At 45.6% G+C, this 25,371-nt stretch overlaps 1 protein-coding gene across 1 annotated transcript in view; it reads right to left on the minus strand.

Moving 5' to 3' along the window:
- Nucleotides 1-835: 835 nt before the first annotated feature.
- LOC126545065 (venom metalloproteinase BumaMPs1-like) overlaps nucleotides 836-25,371 on the minus strand; it is a 35,826-nt gene continuing 11,290 nt past the window's right edge. Inside the window, exons 5-12 of the mRNA XM_072284743.1 lie at nucleotides 16,864-16,935; nucleotides 16,648-16,778; nucleotides 16,509-16,558; nucleotides 15,730-15,838; nucleotides 10,146-10,313; nucleotides 6,630-7,044; nucleotides 6,360-6,503; nucleotides 836-1,093 (exon numbers count right to left, since the gene is read on the minus strand). Coding sequence (XP_072140844.1) covers nucleotides 920-1,093; nucleotides 6,360-6,503; nucleotides 6,630-7,044; nucleotides 10,146-10,313; nucleotides 15,730-15,838; nucleotides 16,509-16,558; nucleotides 16,648-16,778; nucleotides 16,864-16,935 — 1,263 coding nt within the window. The 3' untranslated portion in view covers nucleotides 836-919. The remainder of the gene's footprint in view (nucleotides 1,094-6,359; nucleotides 6,504-6,629; nucleotides 7,045-10,145; nucleotides 10,314-15,729; nucleotides 15,839-16,508; nucleotides 16,559-16,647; nucleotides 16,779-16,863; nucleotides 16,936-25,371) is intronic.

The raw sequence follows: 25,371 nt of genomic DNA on the forward strand, positions 1-25,371 counted from the left end.
TGAACTTTCGACAGCTGCGCCCGCATGTACAGTGGGCGACTTGCACGCTGTAACTTATCAAAGTGACGTTTCCATACTTCGAATCTATTACGAACATTGCGCTGTACTGTGACGCGCTCGCGCACGCTCAGCCAATTTTGAGTTTTCTATTGGGTACCTCCAAATCGGTTGAAGTCTACGTATAATGCTATAAAATTATACGCGACCAATTGCGGAATTAAATATGTCTTCCATTACAGCATCCCAACGCTCTAACCACTAGGCCATTAATTTTTTTCACGCTTTATTTAGGCAGGATACTGACTGTGAAACATCAAGCCGTGACTGCGCACATGTTCCTCTCAGGGTAAGATTACTTTTGAAACATCTGGCGCATACGTCACGTGCCAAACGCACTGTTATAAATAGCGCGAGAACGAGACTAAAATTAAAGAAACGCCAACAACTTCCGCAAAAGAATATAAGACTTCCTTAATTAAATTCTTCAGTTTTACGTGGCAGAACCTCCATATGAATATGAAGCATGCCGTAGCGGAAGACTGCGGATCAGTTTTGACCTCCTGGGGTTCGTTAACATGCACCCAACGCATGCTACACGGGCGTTTTAGCATTTCGCCCAGTTGAGATCTGGCCGCCGTGGCTTGAATTTGATTCCGAACCCTCTTGCTTAGCAGCGCTATGTCACAGTCAATACTCAATCACGGCGGCCCACCAGGGTGCCTTAGAAAACGTCATATAGAGGAGTTGAAAAAGTGACATCATGATGTTCTTAACTAAATCAAAGGTATGGGCTTTTGCCCCGCAGCAGAATGTATCGCCTGCGATGCTGTTGTATTATTGTATTTATTTTTACAGACTGTGCACGATTCACATTAGAAGTCCGCACACTGATTCCACATTTGTGTTACCAACGCGTTGGTCAGGGCCTATTTGTCATGTGCCGCCACCAGAACCTTCGTCTTGTCGTTGATTTTGTCGTTGGTGTTGGGGTTGTTTCTGCAGAAGAGGTCTCAACGACATCAGTCGATATCTGTCCATTTGTCTGTTCCTCAACGTCAGAAGTCTTTTGCACGCACACTCCTTGTATGCAAACCTGCAGACAAGACCAATAACCGGTTTAATGCCTTCTTCGTCAAAGAACAAGGGCCAAACTCACCAAAATTTTCGTTTGTAAGAACTGTCTTGAATATGTTTACTGCAGCGCGAATAAAAGACAGAACAAAAGAATACATACACCAACTATCTTTTCCTATCTTCTAATCCTGTCTTTTAGCAGCGCTACTGAAGCCTATTCAAGATGCGTTACCAACACGCCCACATTGCAACCCTCGTGTAAGAACACTTTTTACAGCGACGCTGTTAAGGGCTACTACTCTCTCCAATATCGTGTCCCCGTGTAGGAACAAATCCTGAAGATAGTGCAATGCCGGGGCGACGCAGAGAGGAGGTGACGCAGGCGTTAACCAATCCCCATACGTGAGCCGGTCCCAAAGATTGTGCAATGCCGGGCCGACCCGCGGCGGAAGGGAAGTGGGCGTTAAGCACTCCCCAAACGTGGGCCGATCCCGAAGATTGTGTGATACCAGACGGACCCATGGCGGAGGTGAAGCAGGCGTCTGCCCCATACATGAGCCGATCCCGAAGGTAGTACAATACCGGGCCGACCCACGGCGCAGGTGACGCATATGTTAAGCACTCCCCATACGTGAGCCGATCCCAAAAATAGTGCAATGCCGGGCCCACCCGCGGCGGAGGTGAAGCAGGCGTCTGCCCCATACGTCGACCGATCCCAAATATACTGCAATAACGGTCCAACCCACGGCGGAGGTGCAGCAGGCCTTAAGCATACCCCACACGTGGGCCGACCTCGAAGATAGTAAAATGCCGGGCCGACGCGCGGCGGAGGTGCAGTTCGCCATTAAGGGCCCACATACACAGCTTCGCTGGTCACACTTCTTCACAGAGTCGAAGGGCACTGAGTTTTCTGTTAACATCTTGCCATGGCTAATATTAATGTCCTTATTTATAGTGAATTGCCCGTACCCGTTCTTAAGAATCGTTCTAGGGCAATTAATTCGATTCATTGCGAATGCTTGTACCATGACCGATGTCTCACGTGAATGTGTAACAAATAATCTATAACATCTATTACCAATATAACTGAATAAAAAGCCATGTTTTTGTCTGGTGTGGCATATGACACCTGCACAACTGTTTACTACGGTCAGGCAGTACGACTTACCGAAATCTAAACACATTACTTGCGCATCAAATTAGGGAAGCGTGAATGATGAACATCCAATATCCCGAAAGTGATGATGCTACGCAAAACTATAGGCTTGCTAAGTATTCATAAACTTTACAACTGGCTTTGGGGGCAGTATGACACTCATAGACTTAGATATTAGATTATTGAATAAATAAAGCTTACATATCCGCTCTAGCGAGTGCAGGTGCAACGAGAGAAAAAAGCTCATCTACAGAACTTCGCCGTTTCACGAACCCGTCAAGTTTAGTTTTTATTTATTTTTCATTTCCAATACTGTTAGCCCTTGCGGGCTGTTACTCGCAGCTACGCTGCCAGTACAGCTAACCCAAACCAAATCACATTAGCCATGCTCCAAAAAAACTCGCAGTACCGCCCGAAAGGCGAAGCACCGATTGCGATTGTAAATTAGTAGATAGTTGTGCCAAGTAAGGATAGTAGCTTTAACGGCTGCATAAACTTGTAAACATTCGCTTACTAACTAAATTAGCAATGATGGAATGTGTAAGCGCGACTCAACGAGAACGTAGAAAGAAACAGACACACAGAGACAGCGCTGCCTTTGTATGTCTGCTTCTTTCTAGTTCCTTGTTCAGTCGTGCTTACACATTCTATCATGGATTCAAACCAACTAGCCAGCCAGCGTGTTTTAACTAAATTAACCAGCACGGTGTCACGCACGCACAGGTTAAAATGAACACATTCCGCTCGATGAGCGCGGAAACTCGCTGTCAAAATTCTGGAGTGAGGAATCGTGGCAGCCGCAAGCGAATTAACCTTCATACATCTCCCACTTCAACGCGAACGAAACGTCGAAAGCACAGCGCATACGAAGCTACCGGCACTACGCGCACTCTACAAATATCGCAGATCGATTTGAAGATGAGGCCCGTCCGGGCGCGCACTTTGGCCACGTCGCAGATCGCTTTCCAGACGCACGAGCGCCGGCAGCGCGTCCCTACGGCGTCCGCGATTCGCGTAGCCAACGTCGTAGCAGAGGCCGCGGTTGCTTCACTCTGTACCACGGTGAAACTTTTTACACCGTGCTCTGTGCGCAGCGGCGGGCGAGGACACCGAAGCACCCTAGCAGCCGCTGGAGAACGCCTCTCCTTCCTCGCCTCACCCCCCTACCTCGCGCGTGACAGCAGAGGGCACACGTCTAGGCCGCGTTCCTTGTTCGAGCACGCGAGATTGAACTGCGTTCGCCGGCACACCCTCGCAGGCTTCCACTGATACGGAACCTCACGGCGACGACGACGCAGAAATGCGACTGGAGTGTCCAGTTATAATGATCACGCGGACCCACTTAAGACTGCTTACGTGTGGGAATGCGAAAGCATTATACTGTTTGCAGAGATCAGAACGTCAGGAACGCGCTCATTTTATATACTCATGACATGGCGCCACCTTGACCCATTGGCTGCACCGTCGCGTGCCCAATGAAGTGGGCACTAGGTAACACCTTCAGTAACCGTGGAGCCGCTGTGGCGTCGGAGAAGCGTGCCTGTCTCGCACCCCGGGAGGTCGGGTTCGATTCTCACACAGATCAAGATGTACAAAATTTTTTTTGAATGGCAATAATTTACTTTGTTTACAGGAGCCTCCCTAATAAACTCGACGTTAATTCGAGCATTTTTCGACAGATTTTTGCTACTTCGCCAGTAGGCCATTTCGGAACCATGTTTCTATGACGCCCACGCCGGCCAATTTTCTCGTAAAGAGGCATATAATGATTTCGCATTAAAAAAGCCATAAGCGCGACAAATATCATCTCAGCAAGAATGTACCGCATGATGCTGGGAAATATTGAGTGCGCTAAGTGTTTTGTTTTTTTATTGATATGATATAAGGAGATGTTGGCGCGCAATTTAAGGCGCCGGCTACTCCTTATCTCTTGGGTGGTTCCGTCATACATCATTCCGGGTTCAAGGTTACATATCAAATAATCTTTTCACACAAGCACCAGCACTTATCATGCAACGTTTCCACAGGAAGACTATGACGTAAGGAACACATCGTACATACAATATACAATGTAAATGTCTCCATACTTATGTAGACGAAAGTCTCAAAAGTACAAACGATACTGTCGCCTAATAACACATTGTATAGTCAACGGGTGGTACATACATAGTGTAAATCTATTATCACATACAGTCACAACAGAACAGTCAACATAACATAATTCCCAAACAGATGCATATATAGAGTGACATTGAAATGAACAGAACAATGAAAGCGCTAATAACGTCCAACAATGCCGCTGTCTTCAAGAAAAGTCTTTAGTGCTTTTAAAGGGCTCTTCTGCAAGGCCGTTGTTGGCCAAGGGCCCAAAAGTTTCCTTAAACTGAAAGGTCTGCGGTCTAATTAGCGCTGATTTAAGTCGGCATCTTGGTGTGTCGTGATGTGGGCAATCTAGTGTTCATCACTGGAACTTTATTCGCTTCGGTTGCCACGCGGAATAACGGCAGAATGAAATTAAAAATAAGCCTGTAGGTCTGTTTCGTGCAGATACTGCGAAAGCGACTTACAAAATATATTGAGCTGGCATTATTATTTATGATGTTTCCTGCTAGGTTATTTTGCGTGTGCACGCATATCTACCACACGTTTTCTGTTAACGTTGTATAACTTTTGCTAATAAACTCAAGAAATGTTGATAGCTCACGAGAACTCAGCTACCAGATAATCTGTACCTTTCGACTAAATTGAAACGTCAAAAAGAGAGAGTCGGAATGTATATAGTCAAAGAAATGTGCAAAAGCGTGAAACCTAATTGTTACTGCAGTGATGCTGTCTGATATTACATTTTTATGCGATATTTGTGTCGTCACATGTCCGAAACCAAAACATTGTAGTGTTAGTTTGTCAACGTCTTTTGCTGATATTTTGTTTTGCTGTACGGTCGAAAATAGCACGATTGGTGGAATCAAGTTGAGATGTAATTTCGTGTTTCCATTGCTTGAAACGTTTTCTAATGAAGGTTCGTGCCACTATTCTTCGAAAACTAAATACGTGTTTACTGCTATTCTTAGCCGAAGACGCAAGGGCAATCAACCTGTCTTTTTCAGACGAACGGCTGATCCGAAGGGTGTTTTCGCTTTATTTTTCTCTCTTTACTTCTAAGTTTATTAATGTTCGCGAGCATCTGCACTTTCACTGATGCTACACGGCTAAATTATTTTAGTTGTTCACCTGTACACCTAACGCCTACGAATAAAAGTTGCGAGGCAAGCACAAAGTATAACTAACGTGCAAGGAACACAAACTTGTAGTTATTTGGTTGCTCCTAATCACAGGCATTATATCATTTGAAGAGCATCACTAAGTTACACATGAAGCTTCTTTTTTTTCTGAGAAGCATGTACAGGATTCCTTTGTAGTTTTCTGCTAAACGCTCATGTGCATGACGCCGTTTCCTTTATGTAAAATTTCCTCAACTTGCAGGCATCCGCAGAAAATTTTTACCATATTCTGTGTGTCTGCGTTTCAGCTTAGCTCTGCAATTTGCTAACTTCCTGGTTAACTCATGCAGATTGGAGACCGGACGCACTGAAAAGTTGTTAGTTCCGGGTTCCATCTTCGGACAAGCGCTTCTTTTTCTTCAACTGCTGTTTTCTTTCTCAGAAATTTGTATGAGTTTCCTTTCTCGTTTTGGCAACACTATTGAGGGATGGCAATATTACCCTTTCTTGAAACTTCCTCCAGCTCGAAGGTTTCGCTTAACTGATTTGCCAGACAACGAAGGTGATTCCAGGATTAGAGCGCCAGAGTTCCTTTTATTAGTATGGTAGCCAAATGAGTCAAGCGCTAGTGAACTTGCCTTCCTTTCAATTATCCTTTTGTCACACTTTACAGTGATCTTAGTATAAAATTGTCCTGCCTCGGCTTCTTTTTTTTACAACGCTCCTGCAGCTTAACAAGACAACTTTCTGCGCTATGAACAACGCCTCACCTACTTGCAGTTGCTGTCTAAATATTACCCCGTCCCCTATTTTGATGTTCGTCACCTGAGAGCTCCTTAATTTTCAATTTCTTGACGCTGGCGTGTGCTAAACATGCATAAATTGTAAGTCTGCCGGCCGGTGCTTACGTGATTGGAACCACATTCCATGTAGTCCAACGCGTCTTCCCTTAGGGTAAAGGATACACGGTGGCGCTCCGGTATTTGACCAGCAAATAGATACGTGAAAACTCTGGAAAAATGACACACCACTTTACAGGAACTTTGTTGGACCTGCACGAGGAGCAAAAAGATTTTAAAAAATCATAAGATATTCGTTTAAAATGGCATTGTGCGTGAGGTAGCTTACACTCCCGATATATATAAGAAATATTGATACAGCAGACGTTTTATTCTTACGGTGACGTATTCATACGTGGAGTTTTCCTTGTCGGTTTGCAAAGCCTTGCAAAACTTTTCGAAGGTCACTGCCATTCCTGGGTATACGCTCTTCACAACACTCCCCGCTGATGACACCTTCCAGCACGCTGATCCTACACGGCTGAAATTCAGAAATGGCAAAGCAGTTGCAGCGACGGAAGTGATTGAGATTGTCTTTTTTTTTTTTTTGGAGGGGGTACTTTTGTTACTTGAAGCGGTGCACTCATGACAGTACAATCGCAGACGAAAAACACATGGTGTGTTAGTAGCTATACAGTATGCTATGGTAAAGAAATTACCGCCCCTGAATGTAACATTAGGGGTGTGCGAAAAGCAATTTTTGACACCGCATGGAATACAAATCGAAAACTGGCATAATCGAACAGAATTCACTCAAACAGCGAATACTTTTATAAAAAAAAATGCAACAATGAAAATCCGTTTTCACCATTGTTCTTCATATCCCAGTATATTAACGACGATAGGTAGTTTCTGTTATTACACTAAGCGTCATAAACTGCTGTTTCTTAAAACCACGAAGGGAACCTTAGGAGCAAACCCACAGTCTATTGATGAGTGTGAATGATGGCTGTTTATTTGAAAAATTCTGCTTGCCTAACCTGAGTATAGCCTCTTCCACTGCGTTATAACTTCTCGTGTTTTATGTCTACTATGTGACCGCAGGGATTTAATCATCGCACATTAGCGATTTCATTGATTCCTAGGACTGTACCTAAAATGTTCGTGTTTACAAAAAATGAGTGTTCGATTCGAATAACGAATCGAATAATGCAATATTCGGTTCTGTATGCGAATTATTTAAATGTTCGCCCAGCCTAAAACATCACAGCACTGATCTGCGGTCCAAGATGAAGAAATTGACAGGCACGTGTAGAATCAACCGTTGCTTGGTCTGGACTAGCCTGTCCCCGCCACTGGCCTATGCATAGCTTTTAATCTTTTGCACTTTAAATAGGTTCATGCCTTCGCAGACACTTTTTCGCCGAGCACATTGCTAAAGCGAGGATTGCAGTACCTGTGAGTTACACTGGCGCTAGGAGTTTCTGAACGAAAAGTTGTGAAGTAACACAAAACTTACAACTATCTCAAACGCTTGTAGAACTAACAAAAAGTTTAACTAATACCAAGCGACCAGTAGAACACTGCAATTTTGAGGATACAGGTACTAACAGACTGGTGAAGCAGTCAAGATTTTTCATGTCCCAAGGGCACCGCATCAAAACTAAGACTCAGCACTCCAGTTATTGTCTTTCGATATCAATTACTCTGAGTAGTGGTTCTAAGACCCAACTTTGCACTTCTTTTCAGTGACCCCACGTTACTTTGAGAAAAACCCCACGATATAATACTGGAAAATGGTGAGCCAGCTCTAACGGGAGCAAGAGAGATCTTGGCAAGTCTTGGATAGTAACACTAACACGCTCCCCCGCTACCTGTATAACTCCTGAAAAGTAAATAATAACTAACAGCCATCGAGCAAAGATACTCCTTAGCAGTGGACGGCATTCACGAGTACAATGACTCACGCTCAATATACAGGCGCAAGGCAAGAGCGTTAGTGAAATACAAGGGGTGTGAGCGAAAGCGAAGGATGGTTAAAGTGAGCACAAACTAAATTTGGTAACAGTGGGTTCTACATGGTGTGAGGATCAACATGAGTCTCGGTGGATATCAGCATGTGCGCAAGTGAGCACCTGCGATTGAGTGTAAACGTAAGTGCCCAAGAGTATGAACGCAAATGAATGCGAGCGAGTACATAGTCTGGGATTATACCGCTTGCTATATGCTGAGCTATGCTGGTCGGGCACTTAAAAAAATCATCTGAAATTTTCTCTCGCTACTCGAATGGAAACGTGATTAATCGCGACTTTCCTGTTCAAATGTATATGTAAACGACGGAAAGAAATACGAGCACACATGTAAACGCGCATATCGAAATGCACACAAAGGCACGAAACTGTTTATGTTTCTTCAAGAAAGCAATTATATATCCTGCAGTCGCTGCAAATATGCTAGTGTCAGCTTAAATGATCAAAGTTTCTTTTTTCGATAGCAGTGCGACTTCAGCGTAGCTATGTGAGTGGCCGCTAGGTTTGAAAGATAACAAAATAGAAAATGGGCACGATTGAAACAATATAAACATTTGCGATCGAAAGGCTTGCAAGCTTTTTAATGATCTATAATATGTTCGCCGATTCAGCTCAGAAGCAACACTAAAATCAAATGACAGCAATCGAACTAGGAAGTAGCAAATACAGTCAAATTTAAAACATCGGGATACACATACAACACTTTGAACGAGGCAGTATAAGTGACAAGAGAGCATGTACATAAACAGACATGAACAATGCCCTGAATCTTGAGCAAACTTTTTAGAAACGTAAACAAGCTAGTTCAACTAAAATTAAGGTTCTAACCTCAATAGTCCAGTAACAGCATGTCAAAGACAACAAGTATCATTAGCCAAATATAATATGCCAGAACTAAATTCAGTGCGGGTGAGTGTATGATGTACATGGAGATTCAGAAAACACTTTCAAGAAATGTTAAAACTTGTCTGTGGCAGATAGCACAATACTAGTCCATGAGAGGTCTACTAAAAAGGCGGACATGCACAAGAATCGAAATGCACAGTCAATGAATTAACTAAAATTCGCTAATTAGGTTTCTAATTGATTAATACGGAGCACATATTATAATTTACAAATTATAGCGGGTGGCATTGCAAGGCATATCCACTTGAGAATAACTGTGGGTGCGCCGTCAAACCAGGTGTAAAAATGCACTGTTGTTCCAATTACTTTCTTAACGAGACGTCGTTCTATGCATTGAAGCAAAAAAGTAATTGGAACACCAATGCATTTCTCGGCAGAGTTCGGGAATAAATATTTCGGAACTAGTGCCATCCTGATAATTCGTACCAAGTGGATCCGCTTCCCGAACTCCCCGGCTAGAGTTTGTGAATTTCAATGTGTGCCATACGGTAATAATTAAACACTTAACTAGTCAACTTCTGTTAATTACCCGATTATTCATTTTTTTAGCAAGTTGTGCCCCCTCTTCGAGTACCGCAGCTCATGGACTACAATTGAGCTATCTGACACAGGCAATTTTTTTAGGTTGATTGGTTGAAACAACCGGAATCAATTTGTTCAACGTCGAAATTCTTGATTGAAAAAGTTATCAGAATTGTGGCAGCTCTATTTACTGCAGAGTAAATGTTATGAGTTTAATGCTTTCCTTTTTTAATTTAAGATTTACTAATCTTTAGTACACAAAATTGAAGGCGTAAATAAAGAACTACTTCTAGCATTCGGCAAAGGTTCTCATGTAAATACCAAAACCCCTTACGAAGTTTGTTCTGTGGATGGCGAAAGAAACGATTTTACCGTTCACGCACATATAGATAAAAGCTTCCGAGGCGAGAACTTCAGCGCTTGAGGGCTGGGCTTCCGCAGCTGTTTTCGGTCTTACCGTATAACGTGCCGCATTTGGTTCAAGCTGCACGGCGAAAAACGATGGAATTCGGGCCCTTTGTTGACGTAGCTCATCATGTATCCGTCATTCCAAGGACAAGCTTCTGCACCAGGGTGTCCTGGGACGTCCGCGTCTGGGCCGTCTCCGTCGTGTTTTGCTCCCAGCCTTTGCAACATGCACAAGGACGGCAGGCGTCAGATTTGGAATAGCCCTATTTATTTATTTATTTATTTATTTATTTATTTATTTATTTATTTATTTATTTATTTATTTCAAGTACCTGCAGCGCCCGAGGGCATTATTTCAGGGGGGAATACACAGTGTTACATCAACTCGATAAAATACAGAACTGATCAACCAAAAATAACGCAGCAATAGAAATGTTCGCGCCGCTATAAATTCAACAGAAATGCTCTGAATGACGCTTCAGTGCGACAATAAGCAATTTCCTGCGGTAACCGATCGCACTGTGATATTGTGTGTGGAAAAAACGAGTGCTTGAAGACGTTAGTTCTACAAATAATTTCTCTTATTTTTGAAGAGTGGTCACTTCTGTGAGATAAGAAATGAGGGGGTAAAAGGTAAGTTTCTTTATATATTTCAACCATACCGAAATAAATTTTAAATAGCATTTCTAATCTCATATATTGTCTACGTGTGCTTAATAATTCCCACCCCAAGTTATCCTTAAGTGCAGTAATACTAGAAGTAAAGTCATCATTATTACAGACAAAACGGGCTGCGTGGTATTGTACATGCTCGAGCATATTAGACAGAGTTTTGGTTTGTGGGTCCCAGGCCATACAGGCATACTCAAATATGGGTCTTACGTTCGAAAAATAAAGTAGTTCTTTAATTTTGGGAGGAGCTAACCGGAAGTTGCGTTTAACAAAGTTTAGCATTTTACAGGCTTTCGCTGTAACATATTCAACGTGCTTAGTGCAAGTTAAATTCGATGAGAAATAAACACCAATATTCTTATACTCAGTTACTCGCGATAGCAGGACATTGGCTAATGTATAATCAAACAGATATGGATTTTGTTTACATGTAAAGGAGACGTATTGACACTTACTGGGGTTCAAGGACATTTGCCACCTAACACACCAGCGTACTATACAGTTCAAATTGCGTTGCAAGTACTCGTGGTCAGTGGCGGACCTAATGCAGTGATAAATCACACAATCATCCGCATACAGACGCACTTTGCATGACACAACCTGAGCAATGTCATTGATGTCGACCAAAAACAGCAATGGCCCTAAAACAGATCCCTGAGGAACTCCCGAAGTAGCAGCAATGTAATAAGATTGTGAGCCATTAATTGCAACACGTTGCATCTTGTAGATAACCTTTAATCCAATCAAGCAATGAAGGAGAGATACCGAGAGATGATAGCTTATGTAACAGCAAAACATGGGGAACAGAATCAAATGCCTTTCTAAAATCTAGAAATATACAGTCAGTCTGAACACAGATCGAATGAATGAAAAAGATCGTGGCTGAATTCTAGGAGCTGTGTCGAACAGGAACGACCAGAACTAAAACCATGCTCATATTCTCTAAAAAAATTATTATTTTCTAGATGTTTTATTATGGCATTGTATACTATGTGCTCCAGTGTTTTACTACACACACTCGTTAGAGAAATTGGCCTGCAGTTGGAGACAATATTTTTGGGCTACTTTTATGGATTGGTACCACGTTCGCAACTTTCCACTCCTTAGGTAAGCAAGAAGTACTTAACGATTTCTCAAAAATAATAACCAGATAGTGGGCGATTATGTCAGAACAAGCCTTTAACACATAAGAAGGTATACCATCAGGACCACTTGCAGAAGAAACATTTATATTGTGAAGTAACTTAAGTATACCACCGTGTGTCAGGACAAGTTCCGGCATAGGTTCGAACACGTCGTCGGGAATACGCGGTAATTCATTATGACATGGAGTTGTGGAAGAAGACTGGAAATAAAGATTGAAGCAAGAAGCTTTATCGAAGTCCTCAGTAAGAACTACACTGCCGTTTTTTTTAAGCTCGGGATACCAACTGATCCTTTTCTAATTGTTTTTAAACACTTCCACATTTCTTTCGAGTTATTTTGTAACTTTCGGCCCAATGCTAAGAAGTATTTTTCCTTAGCAACCTTTTTTTTTTACTTTTATGTCTTTTCCAAGGAACTTTAGCATTACAAATACATAAGGGTTACGCTGCTTTCTATAAGCACTCAGAAGACAATGTCTCATATTAATCAATCGCTTGACCTCCCGAGTAACCTAAGGCTTATCACCACGTTTTTTTTTTTGTTTTTTTTTTTGCAGGCAAATGTTTACATGAAACATGTGTATCAACCAACTGCTTTAGTGTGGAGGAAAATGTATCCCATAGGGTATTGCAATCTGCGGACTGAGCTGAGTGACTGAATTCCAGCTGGAATATGGCAAGATCATTAGATAATGAAACGTAATTTCCTTTCTCAAAAAAATATACCTTCCTTGGGTGATCATGCGCAAATGAGAAGGGGACGACCTGAACATGCGCTAGAAGGCAGTCATGGTCACCAATACCGGGAATTACGGCGTTATCAGACACAAGCAATGGCTGATTTGAAAAAAGCAGATCTAAGACAGAAGTGCTATTCGGACCACAGCTAGTAGGTTGAGACACAAACTGATAAATATCATTGGTAACTATTGCCTCGCGGAATGTTATAGACAGAGCGGAAGAATTAACAAGGACAGACTTATTGTGAACCCACCCCACGTCAGGCATACTGAAATTACCACCAATAATATAGTCATTTTTTATTGTAGAAAGAAACTCAGAGGGGGCTCTGAAGGTCTCAGGCGATGTGGAAGTGGGGAAACGGTAAAAGGAGCCAACTGTCAGCAACTGCCCAGTTTCAAATCGGATATTGCACCAAACTGACTGGGGACAATCAATTGGGACTAATACGGTAGGCGATTGCAAGCACGAGTCAACAAGTAGAAAGACTGTACCTCTATGCGCATTGCGATCGGAACGGTAGACGTGAAAACCAGGCGGAAAAACTTCGGAACTACCAACAGATTCGTCGAGCCAAGACTCCGTATCTATAATCACGGGAGGTTTGACTGAAGAGGTCAGAGCACCAAATATATCATTTTTTTTACGCTTCTGCAGTTGACGACTAAAATGGTAAGCTCCGAAAAACGGTGGAATTCAGGCCCTTTGTTGACGTAGCTCATGATGTGTCCGTCACTCCAAGGACAAGCTTCTGCACCAGGGTGTCTTGGGACGTCCATGTTTGGGCCGTCTCCGTCGTGTTTTGCTCCCAGCCTTTGCAAAGTGCACAAGGATGGCAGGCGTGAGATTTGGAATAGCCCAATGTTTTTTTTTTTTTTAATCTTCAAGGCTACTCGTAGGTCTCGAAGGGTATACAAGCAGTCTCTTTATAGCATACTAAGGAAGACGGAATCACAGGAAGATGAGAAGGAAGTTATGAACAGAAAGAAAAAGCGAGGAGAGGAAAGGCCGGGAAGTGAACCAGACGCTCGTCCGGTTTACTTCCTAAGTGGAGGTAAGGGAAAGGGGAAATATAAAGAGGAAGAGAGTGAGCAGTGAGTGCACGTGGGAGGATGTACAGGAGCACTATAAGTTGTCTTTGAAGCTTCCTAGCTTTAAGTCATGCACTAGGGCACCAGTCGCTTTTTTGCCAATGACAGATGTGGCCGTGGTCCCCGCACTTTTTACTCAAAAAATGGTCTGGAGTCCAGTAGGTTTAATGTTGCCCGGAAAGAGAGGCGTTCGATATCATAGTGAGGGCAAATGCAGTAGTCAAACAATAAATGTCGCATGGGCGAGCACTAAGCTGGAAAACAACGTAATTACCTGTCAAAATTAAAAAGGAACTACCATCGTTACCACCTACAACACACAAATGCCTCAACAATTATCGGATCATTCCAAATGGAATCGCGATCAAACGGCACATGTGTTAGCACACTAGCCCTAGCACTAGATGACAAACACAAATCGAATTTCTGAGCACACAAATTCCAACGCATACGACTTGAAATGCCATGTGACGGCCTGCATCTTGCTTACTCTAGATTTATACACTTGTTCCGTCGTTTTCATCAAAGAGTTCATAGACTGCGCTTCATGTGGGTCTAGTGTCCTAGTCCATCGCGTCCTTGTCCATAATATTGCTTCGCAGCGCAGTGGTTCATCATGTCATCGAACCAAAAAGCTCACTGCAACACATTAATACATTTCGCCTCAGTTAACTTACCCCCCCTCCCTTGGTGCCATCGTCCGCCGGGTGCCGAAGACGAAAACTTCATATAAACGCGTGCCAGGCAAGCAGCTGTATCGCTGGCCAAGACCCGTCCGCTTGTGGAAACGTTGGCTACAACGACATCTCTCTTGTTCGACCACTGTTTACTGCTTGCTTTGTTGTATAAATTTAAAGAAAATAAACATGTTATTCGGTTGCTTCGTGGACTCGTGTTTCACAGTCAGACTCACGGTTCTTGCGTTTTTTACTCTTTTTAGGGCAGTTCTCATCCAGTATTTCGGGCTTTCTTGAAGGCTACGATTGTTCATGCCCAGCCAAACTTAGTGCATCCAGTTTTCTTTTACTCGGCCTTGTCTCATGCACAAAATTAATTTATTGTTTGTTTTACAAAGCGTACGGCTCTCCAAAACTACTCGTCCTCTGTTCAGCGTAGAAAAGTTTACATAGATTTATTAATCACGCCCTTCCAGCCCCATCTAGCGTCTAATATTTATGGAAATGTTTCATCCCTAACCAGTGACAAGTTATCTTTTCGACCACTTTCATTTTCTTTGTTTCCTTAATAATTCTCTCCGTTTCAATTTTAACCACAGCTAATTACCCATATGCTTTCCTAGGCTTGATTGCCTGTAGGCTTTATATGGTTGTGATTAACAAAAATAGAGTCCCACTGTTTCCATTCTTCTCGTTCATTAATAGCTGGGTCTCGAATCTTGAAGTCTTGTTGCCATTAGGTAGTGTATGAGGGCTTATCAGCCATGTGCCAGCTCTCCTAAGATCATGTGTTACGTGACACCATCGGGCAAAAAATGATGTTCCACATCCACCCATCATGGCCCCGAGTGAGGCTGGCTAACACTCGCCGGGTTAGATCTAGTAGACATAAAGCCCCAAGCTAACGAAAGAATTGATGGCCGTCGCCGAGTCAGAAATGTTGGTGCAACGCATTAGGAGGTAGTGGGCTTGTCTCCCACCGGCAACAAGTTATCTGTTCTTCCATTCTCATTTTCCTTTTTCTTCATTGTTTTCTGCATCTAAATTTCACGTCCAGCTAATTAACTCTTTTCATTCCTTGGCTGCATTGTCTGTTGGCTTTGTATATATAATCTTTGAGTAATTACTCCTATATCCAATGATACCATACGATATATGAGTACATACGGGTTTTTATATAGAATCCCTTTATGCCATAGTTTTTCTATGTTTTTGCCGTATAAGTACCGTTAAAATGCAGAAGACGACGCGTCCTGTGTCGTTCCTGTCCTAATTAAAGAAAGGTGTATGCGAAAGGTCGATCTTACAGATGAGCGATTTCGTGGGCAAAAGTGTGCGTTCCACTGAAGAGTCCCGGGCTGTCTTCCCCGAGTGCGACGAAGTGGTTTGTGCAGACACCGGAAACGAAGCCGATTCCTAGAAAGAGCATAATGGTTGTAAATGTGCACGTGCCTGAATTTGTTCAACTGATACAATTATTGTTTCGTTAGCGCGTTTCTTGACAATTTATACCGTTCGTTGTAAATCTATCCTATGCTAGCGGGCAAAAATTTGAGCCATCTTATAACATTTATTGACATTTTGTAAGTCATACTGTTATAGGTCAACGTTGTGTTTTGTTTTCTTAATGGATTTTGCAGCGGCAATGCTAAGAAAGCTGGCGCTGATGATTGAGATGGAAGGAGACGAAGTTTTTATGTGGACATAGCACAATGAATAACTTAATGCACAGCACCCGGGGGGGGGGGGGGAGGATCGGTCGGGCTTGTTATTGTAGGCGTCAGTTTGGCGAAGAGCATTATCAGCATGCTGCCATAACTTGACAAAGTTAAACCAATTTTATGTGAACGTAGCTCTTTACAGCAACGAGGAAGTCATCCAGCATGATGACTATTACATCATAAGTTCAGGTCATAAAGTACAAAGCAAAGCTACGGCCAAAAAAATTACTTCTGTGTGTACACGCGTGTACGTCCCTGCGTGCCCTGCTTTCGCCAAAAGATAGTGAAGTCCCTGGGATTCACTCTATATAAAAGCGCTTTCTGCTAGTACCGCATGACATGCGACGTGATAAAATCTTACCTACCTAAACCGGCGGTAGTCATTTTGCCATTATAGAAGGTAAACACGTCGAGCCTGCATGAAATACATGAGACATTTTTTCTTAACTGTAATAAACACTATGCCATCGGTTCGTAGGACAGAATGTAGAGAAAGAAGAGTACCCCGTCATGAGGTAGACACAATCTGGATTGCCATACTCCTTCTTGTGTGTTAAGGCGTGCACTTTGAACATTGTTATTGTTAGGTCGTCGAACAGGTAACCGTCCTTCGGCGAGACAACGTAGTCTTCCTTCTGCAGACAGATGAAAAGTTAACACAGGTTCAGCGCCAGTAATTCTGGGCATTAAAGCACGCGGAGACAATCGTGAAAGGCTCACCTGACTTCTTTCAAGGCCTGTAAGTAGAAGCTTCACCTTTGGATTTGACATGGCTTTATACCTTAAGTTTGCCTAAATATAAAGAATGCGAAAAATAAGTGTGCTAAATAATATTTGAGGAGTTGATTAATTAAGACTAATTATGTAATAGGTGGAATGCAATAAATACTCTGAGTATCCCCAAGCGACGGCAAACAACATTACCTAGGTTCTGTCCAGTTACGTGGCATTTGCATATTTTTAAATCTTGGTGCATGATACTTGGTACACCCTGTATATACAGGGTGTTCATGCGAACACTTTCAAAAATTTTGAATGGTTGCATATGAGAGATAGCGCACTTCTTCTTCATGAGGTGGTCTACTTCAAGTGGTGGACACTACTTGCACAAGAAAATGAAATTAATAATCGACTAATTCATAAACATTCCCTAATTGCCTGTTAAAATAATTACCCTATTGCCCATACTGCAATTTACAAATTCTAGTCATGTAGTTCGCTTGGAAAGAATTCTCAGGCTGACACCAGTTCCTAAATACTCATTCCTGAACTTTGCGGAGAAATGCAGTGGCATTCAAGTTACTTGTGTGCTTGAATGCATAAAACCACGTTTTGTTAAGAAAGTAACTGGAACGGCAATGCATTTCTCCGCACAGTTCGCGAATTAATATTGTTACGTAGGAAGCCGCAGACGAAAAGTTATATACAAGTATATTTACAAGGAAATACGCCGCACTTGGCCAAGAGGCAACAGCCCACGCTGGCCTCTAATCGTCATCGTCGCCTTCACACTGATCGCCTCTTCGTCATGGCAACTACTGTTCCGTAACACTACCCCCGCGGCAAAAGCGCCGTCCCGGAGTGACTAAAGGCCGGACTCGGAAGCAGTGTAGTAGGCCTTGAGCCTACTGACGTGCACGACATCACTAGATGCCACAGTAGATGACGAGGTTGAGCTCACAGGAGCAATTTCGTATGTCACAGGCGTCACCTGGCGCAGCACGCGGTAGGGCCCTGTGTATCGCGAAAGGAGCTTTTCTGAAAGTCCGACGTGATGAGAGGGCGATAACAGGAGCAGGAGCACACCAGGTGAAAACTGTACGTCACGGTGGCGGGCGTTGTACTGACGCTGCTGAGTGGTTTGCGAGGCCGTCAGTCGAGTACGGGCAAGCTGGCGTGCATGGTCAGCGAGGGCGATGGCGTCGCGTGCATACTCACTTGTTGAGATCGCAGCAAGAGGAAGTGACGTGTCAAGGGGCAAGGTCTGTTCACGATCGTACAGTAGATGAAATTGAGAAAATCCGGCGGTGCCATGCCGGGAAGAATTGTAGGCAAATGTTACGTAAGGAAGGGCATGAATGTGAAAGACAGGTTACCTGTTGAATAATTCCCAGGAGTTGTGTATAAGATACCATGCGCTGATTGCCACAGAGTATATATTGGTGAAACAGGGAAGTTCTCCAGACGGCTCAAGGAACATAAACGTGGCGTAAGAAATAATAGTCACATGACAAACGCCATTGCCCAGCATGCGCAGGAACATAATCACAAGATTGACTGAGAAATTGCCACTGTTGTTGCCAAAGAAAAGAATGTGTCATCCCGACGGCTGCTAGAATATCTAATCATTCAATCGACGCCAGCTGTGATGAACCGGACACCAGGGACTATGCCTGCCGTTTACGCACGTTCATTACGTCACGTGCTGGCTATATAAGTGACGACGATTTCCTGTCTAACTCAGTAAACAAGGAACCCGTACGCGGTTCCGAAACGTCAGATTATTCATCAGACTTAGTCAGTGACCGTAATTCCCTTCATTTCCATGCCTGATCAGACGAACTTTCGTCGAACCCTTAATTAAGAAAGGGCAATGGCCCAGTCGTGGTGGTCCTTGGAAACGTACTTGGACAGTATATTGGTAAAAGTATGGTTTGACCGCTCTGTCAGGTCATTGGCTTGAGGATGGTATGAGGTATTCAGCTTGTGCTGAGTGGAGCAGGAACGCACAATATCGGCGATAACTTTCGAGAGGAAGTTACGACCACGGTCATTAAGCAGCTATCGCGGGGCGCCATGAACCAAGATAATGTCACGCAAGAGAAAGTCCGCAACATCAGTAGCGCAACTGGCAGGGAGGCCTGCGTGATAGCCTACCGGGTTGCGTAATCAGTTGCGCCGAATGCCCATTTGTTCCCCGAGGATGACGTGGGAAAGGGACCGAGTAGGTCTAATCCAACACGAAAGCGCGGTTCCACAGGCACGGTGATCGGCTAGAGACGACCGGCAGGTAGCACCTGAGGTATTTTCCGACGCTGGCAGGGCTCACAGGCAGCAACATAGCATCGAACAGAACGAGTGAGACACGGCCAAAAAAAATTATGGGGTTTTACGTGCCAAAACCACTTTCTGATTATGAGGCACGCCGTAGTGGGGGACTCCGGAAATTTCGACCACCTGGGGTTCTTTAATGTGCACCTAAATCTAAGTGCACGGGTGTTTTCGCATTTCGCCCCGATCGAAATGCGGCCGCCGTGGCCGGGATTCGATCCCGCGACCTCGTGATCAGCAGCCTAACGCCATAGCCACTGAGCAACCACGGCGGGTGAGACCCGGCCAATAAAAGCGGCGACGGACGCGGTTGTACGTGCGGGTTACCCCAAGATGTCCTGCAGTGGGTGTGTCATGCATCTCAAAGAGCACAGTGTCGTAGATGTTTTGGCACGACAAGAAGAAGATCAGATCCGTCAGGGACGAGGTTCCTTTCGTAAATAATGCCGCCTTGGAGGACATATCGGCGAACGGATGCGTCGGTAGGCGTAGAGCACAGACGCTCGATGAGTGCTCGCCGCGATAGGTCTCGGTACTGCTCATCGGTGATGTTAGCGAAGGCAGACACAGAGAAAATGCCGTTGGTGGTACTACTGTCGGCGGCGTCAGGCTCGTCTACCGGGTAGCGAGACAGGCAGTCAGCGTCCTTGAGTAGTCGGCCAGATTTGTAGGTGACAGAATACGAATATTCTTGGAGTCGTAAGGCCCAGCGATCAAGTCTTCCTGTAGGATCTTTCAGTGAGCATAACCAGCAAAGCGCGTGATGTTCTGTGACAATGTAAAAGGGTCGGCCATATAAGTATGGGCGGAACTTCGCAACTGCCCAAACTACGGCCAGACACTCACGCTCAGTGATGGAATAGTTGCGCTCCGAGGATGAGAGGAACCTGCTGGCGTAAGCGATAACACGGTCGTTGCCGCGCTGGTATTGTGCCAGTACTGCGCCGATTCCGTGACCGCTGGCATCAGTACGGACTTCGGTAGGCGCAGAAGGATTGAAATGGGTCAGAACGGGAGGCGTTGTGAGAAGGTCGATTAGATGTGAGAATGTAGAGGTCTCGTCATCGCCCCACTGGGAAGGGGCGTCTTTATTCAAAAGCTCGGTTAGTGGTCGTGCTATGGCCGTGAAATTTTTCACGAAACGGCGGAAGTACGAACAAAGGCCGATGAAGCTACGCACATCCTTGACACACTTCAGAACAGGGAAGTGCGTAAGAGCATGGATCTTGCCTGGGTCCGATTGCACTCTGTTCACGTCAACGAGATGTCCAAGGACGGTAATCTGGCGACGACCGAATTGGCACTTCGATGCGTGGAGTTGCAGACAGGCTCGACGAAAACCGTCCAGGACTGCTGAGGGGCGCTCGAGGTGCCTAGCGAACGTTGAGGAGTACTCTAACGCCGTGCAAGTAGCACAGGCACGTGGACCATTTGAAACCGTGAAGAAGCGAGTCCATCATGCGTTCAAAAATGACAGGTGCGTTACATAGACCGAACGGCATCACTGTGAACTGATAAAGACCGTCGGGTGTTAGAAAAGCAGTCTTCTCGCGGTCGAGATCGTCCACGGAAATCTGCCAGTAGCCGGAGCGAAGTTCAATAGAGGAGAAATAGCGAGCACCGTGGAGGCAGTCAAGGGCGTCATCAATCCGAGGTAGAGGATACACTTCCTTTTTGGTAACCCTGTTAAGGTGCCGATAATCCACGCCAAAGCGCCTTGAGCCATCCTTCTTTTTACAAGTACAACAGCTGACGCCCATGGATTACATGACGGTTCAATAATGTTCTTGACAAGCATTTTGAGAACTTCTGCGTGAATAACTTGGCGCTCAGCCGGTGACACTCGATACGGGCGGCGATGAATAGTAGGGGCATCGCCGGTATTAATGCGATGTTTAACAGCTGTAGTTTGGGCCATAGGACGATCGTTAAAGTAAAAAATATCGTGGTAGGAAAACAGAACGTGGTAGAACTCACGAGCGTGTCGGACGGCATGTCGGACCCAATCATTTTCTGTAAGTCGGCGATGGTACAAGTTGCTGACTGCAATGGTTGAGGAGAATCGGCTGACTTGTCGTCTACTGCAAGATATGCTACTGAGTGATCCTCGAATGAGCAAAGCTGGGCCAGAGACATCCCGCGTGGCAGCACTTGTGTCGTCGAGTCAAGATTGACCACTGGCAGGCAGACGCAATTCACCGCAATAGATGAAACTGTATGAGGTACTGTAATCCCGTGTGTAAGGAGGACGTCTTGAATAGGAGCCGCGATGTAGTGACCGTCGAGGACTGGTGGGGATGACACTAAGTCAACTTAAGTCAGTGTCGAAGGTGGCAAGCGAACGAAGTCGACGGAACTGAGGCGACTGGGGTGTGGTTCAGAGGGATCCAGAACAGGCAGGTCAAGGCGGAGATTACTGGCGGAACAACCAATGAGAGAAGAATGTGCGGAGAGGAAGTCTAAGCCGAGGATGATGTCGTGGGGACAGTGGGCGATGACTGTGAATAGGATGATAGTGGAGCGATCGGTGAAGGAGACGCGGGCGGCACACATACTAATTACGGGGGCTGTTCCGCTATCGGCGACACGGACAGCAGGCGTCGTGGCGGGCATGATTATTTTCCTCAGGTGGTTACAAAGGTCAGCGCTCAATACCGACAAATGCGCCCCAGTGTCTGTAAGAGCAGATACAGAAACACCGTCGACTTGCACGTCAAGAATCTTCAGATGAGTGGGCAACGTCAGTGGAGGATTTGGCATGCAGCGTCACCTCGAGGCGCTGCATCGTCTAGTTTTCCGACTGGGAGCGGCGTCCGAAGTGAGTTGGCGAATAGGAGCGACGGGGCTGGGGAGAGCGAGATTGTCGTCATTGGGGCGAAGGCGAACGAGAATAGGTGTGGGTCGGCGCAGGAGAATCAGTGGCGGCATAGGGACGAGAAGGGCCACCTGGGGGGCGAGAGTAGGCAGTATATGTAGACCGGGTCAGGGAACTCCAGCGAGTGCGACAGTGCCGAGAAATGTGCCCGATTCGATCGCAGTGAAAACAAATGGGCTTGTCGTCAGCAGTGCGCTATTCAGATGGGTCGCGGAAACGTGTTGGGTAATAAGATGAGGGAGGGGGCGGAATCGAAGAAGCCGGGTGGGTATCAGGGCGATGGGCCGGCCAGATGGTGTGAAGACCCATGTTTGCGAACTCCTGGCGGAAAACTGCCTGGATCAGGGAAACCGTGATAGCGGGTGCGTTGGAGGAGTGGAGTCGAAGGCAGCCGGATTGGCGGCCTCGATCTCACGCCGGACGATCCTGGTAACGTCGCCAGTGTTGTTGGGATGAGTAGCGTCAGCACAGGAAGATGTCGCGGGGGTGTTGGGCAGACGGGCAAACTGCTGGTCGATACGTCGGCTTTTAGCGAGTTCCAGGCGGCGGCACTCTTTTATAACTGCATCCACCGTCGTCACGTTGTTTAATACGAGCAAGTTGAAGGCGTCATCGGCAATATGCCTTTGAGGATGTGGAAAACCTTGTCTGACTCAGTCATGTGTCCGTCAACTTTGCGGCATAGAGCCAAGACATCCTGAATGTACGTGACGTAGGGTTCTGTTGACGTCTGCACACGGCCGGACAACGCCTTCTGCGCGGCACGTTGGTGACCGTAGGGGTTGCCGAACAAATCTCGGAGCTTTTGTTTAAGCGAATCCCAACTGGTGAGCTCATCTTCGTGCGTCCGAAACCAAACTCTAGGTGTGCCTCCGAAGTAAAAGACTACGTTGGCGAGCATGATAGTAGGGCCCCACCGGTTATTGCGACTGACGTGTTCGTACAGGCTGATCCAGTCCTCGACGTCTTCCCCATCTTTGCCCGAGAATACGCCAGGATCACGGGGAGCAGGGAGAGCGATGTAGGTCGTTGGTGTGGCAGCAGGTGTCGGAGGCGGCTGAATCGAGTTGTCGCCGGGAGCCATGAAGGAAGGCTCGACGTACCATCCACTGCGAAGCTCCGTGACGAGGTACAGGGAACGTCCACCTCCATTAAATATGTTACGTAGGAAGACGCAGATGAAAAGCTATGTACAAGTATATTAACAAGGAAATACGCCGCACTTGGCCAAGAGGCAAATGTCCACGCTAGCCTCTAATCGTCGTCGTCGTCGTCTTCACACTGCTCGCCTCTTCGCCATCGCAAATACTGTTCCGTAACAATATTTTGAAACTGGCGTCGTCCTGAGAATTCTTTTCAAGTGAACCTGCTTTGCGAATTCCGCGGCTAGAATTAGTAAATTGCAATATGTACCATAACGTAGTTAGTTAAAAACTTAATTAGCGAATTTTCGTCATTTAGCCGATTATGCATTTCAGTTTTTTGAGCAAGTAATATCCGCCTCTTAGAGTAGACCAGCTCTTGAACTAGAATTATGCTATCTGCTACAAGCAACATTCAAAAAAATTTAAAAGCGTTCGCTCAAACACCCAGTATATATACGGGGTGTTTCACGTCAATTGAACCAAGGATTTAAAAAAAGTTGTCAACCGCGGATGCGTGAAACCAAGGAAATATGGTTTGCAGTCATGTGCTCCTCAAAATATATTTTTCTTCTGGTTAATTGGTTAATTAACTGACATTAATTATTCAATATATTAAACATTCTCTTTAGGGCCAAGTTCGTTTCGTTACATGTTGTAGAGGGGTTAAGAAACGATGGATCCAATTTTTTTTTGTGGCAAAGTACATGTTACGTGGTGATTTTTTTCGGCGTTTATAGAAAGCCCGGAAAATATGAAAGAAAAGTCGCAGTTTCGTTCGAAAGGCGAAGCATAAATTGCGATAGGAAATTAGTACACAGCTATACGAAGTAAGGATAGCAGATTTATCGGCCGTATAAACTTAAAAACATTTGCCTACTAACTGAATTATCTAGCGGGGTGTCAGCACGCACAGGCAAACATGAACACATCCCACTCGATCACCTTAGGCACACGCTGTCAAAATGCTGGCGTCAGCAAGCGCAGCAGCAGCAGCGAGCGAAGTGGCCATCGTGCTTTCTATCGCTTGAACGGAAACAGCAGCGGGAAAACAGCATGCACAAAGGTATTAGCCGTCTTCAGGACGCTTTCAAGTCGTGGCGTGTGCGACCACGCGCTGCCGCGCAAAGAACGCTGTTGCGGCGGAGTAGAAAACGTTCCCCCTCCCTCCTGCCCTCCCTGCCTCTCCCTTTTCCTCCCTTTCGCGCACGAGATTTAGCCGCGATCGTCATTTCCCCTTGCGCAAGGTCATGAAGTACGCAGTTCCTGCTGAATCCCAACGCCGCCCCCCTCCCTTCCTCACTTCCCATGCCCTCACGAATTCCTTTAGCGCGGACGGAAGACGGCGCGTTTGCCCTCCGTATTCCTCACTCGCGCGCGCCGGACTTTGCCGCGATCGTGGGCTCCGGCCCCTCCGGTGCTTTCACTCGCACATACAACATACGGCGCGTCGAAGGTATAATCGCTCTTGGACTTTATACGGAACACCACGGCGACGGCAAAATGCGCCTGGAGTGTCCATATAATTGCTATCCCAATAATAAAACCACAGGAACTCGCTCACACGCTATCGCATTGCAGCACTCTCAACCGTGCTTCAAGCCCATCGCTTATTAGGGACGACGGCGCTCCTTTCCTGCGTCACCATCAAAGATTCCGATGCATTGTGCAGCCGATTCTCAAAGCCTAGGCCACTCACTCAGCCACTGTCTGCGCCCACGGGTCTTTCGCTCGAAGCAAAATTGAGAGTGTCGCAGGACGACAGAGCACCAGTGCAGTGACGGGGTTTCACTTCATATCTCTCGGGCTTTATTTAAACGCCGATAAAAAAATTATCACGCATCATGAACATTTACCACAAAAATGGTAGGCGACCCTAATCATTAACTTAGGTGTCTCTTAGTGGCACTCGCACCTCGGCGTTGGTCTTCTTTAGGTTAAGCGAGCAAACATCTTTCCCCTGGCACTGTAGGCAGGCGAGGAGTGAGGGAGGGCGAGGAGGAAGCGCAGCGCACGCTACCTGGTGGGTCGTAGCCCACTAGCGGGCCGCGTACGAAGTGCACCTTACGCGCCCTCTCCGGTGCTGACGTCAGAGCATATAACGAGCGCGCGCGCGCAGCTGTTGCGAGTAAGCGAGCGAGCAGGTGAGCGCCTTGAGAG

This window comes from Dermacentor andersoni, chromosome 10, assembly GCF_023375885.2.
Source record: "Dermacentor andersoni chromosome 10, qqDerAnde1_hic_scaffold, whole genome shotgun sequence".
Lineage (NCBI taxonomy): Eukaryota > Metazoa > Arthropoda > Arachnida > Ixodida > Ixodidae > Dermacentor > Dermacentor andersoni.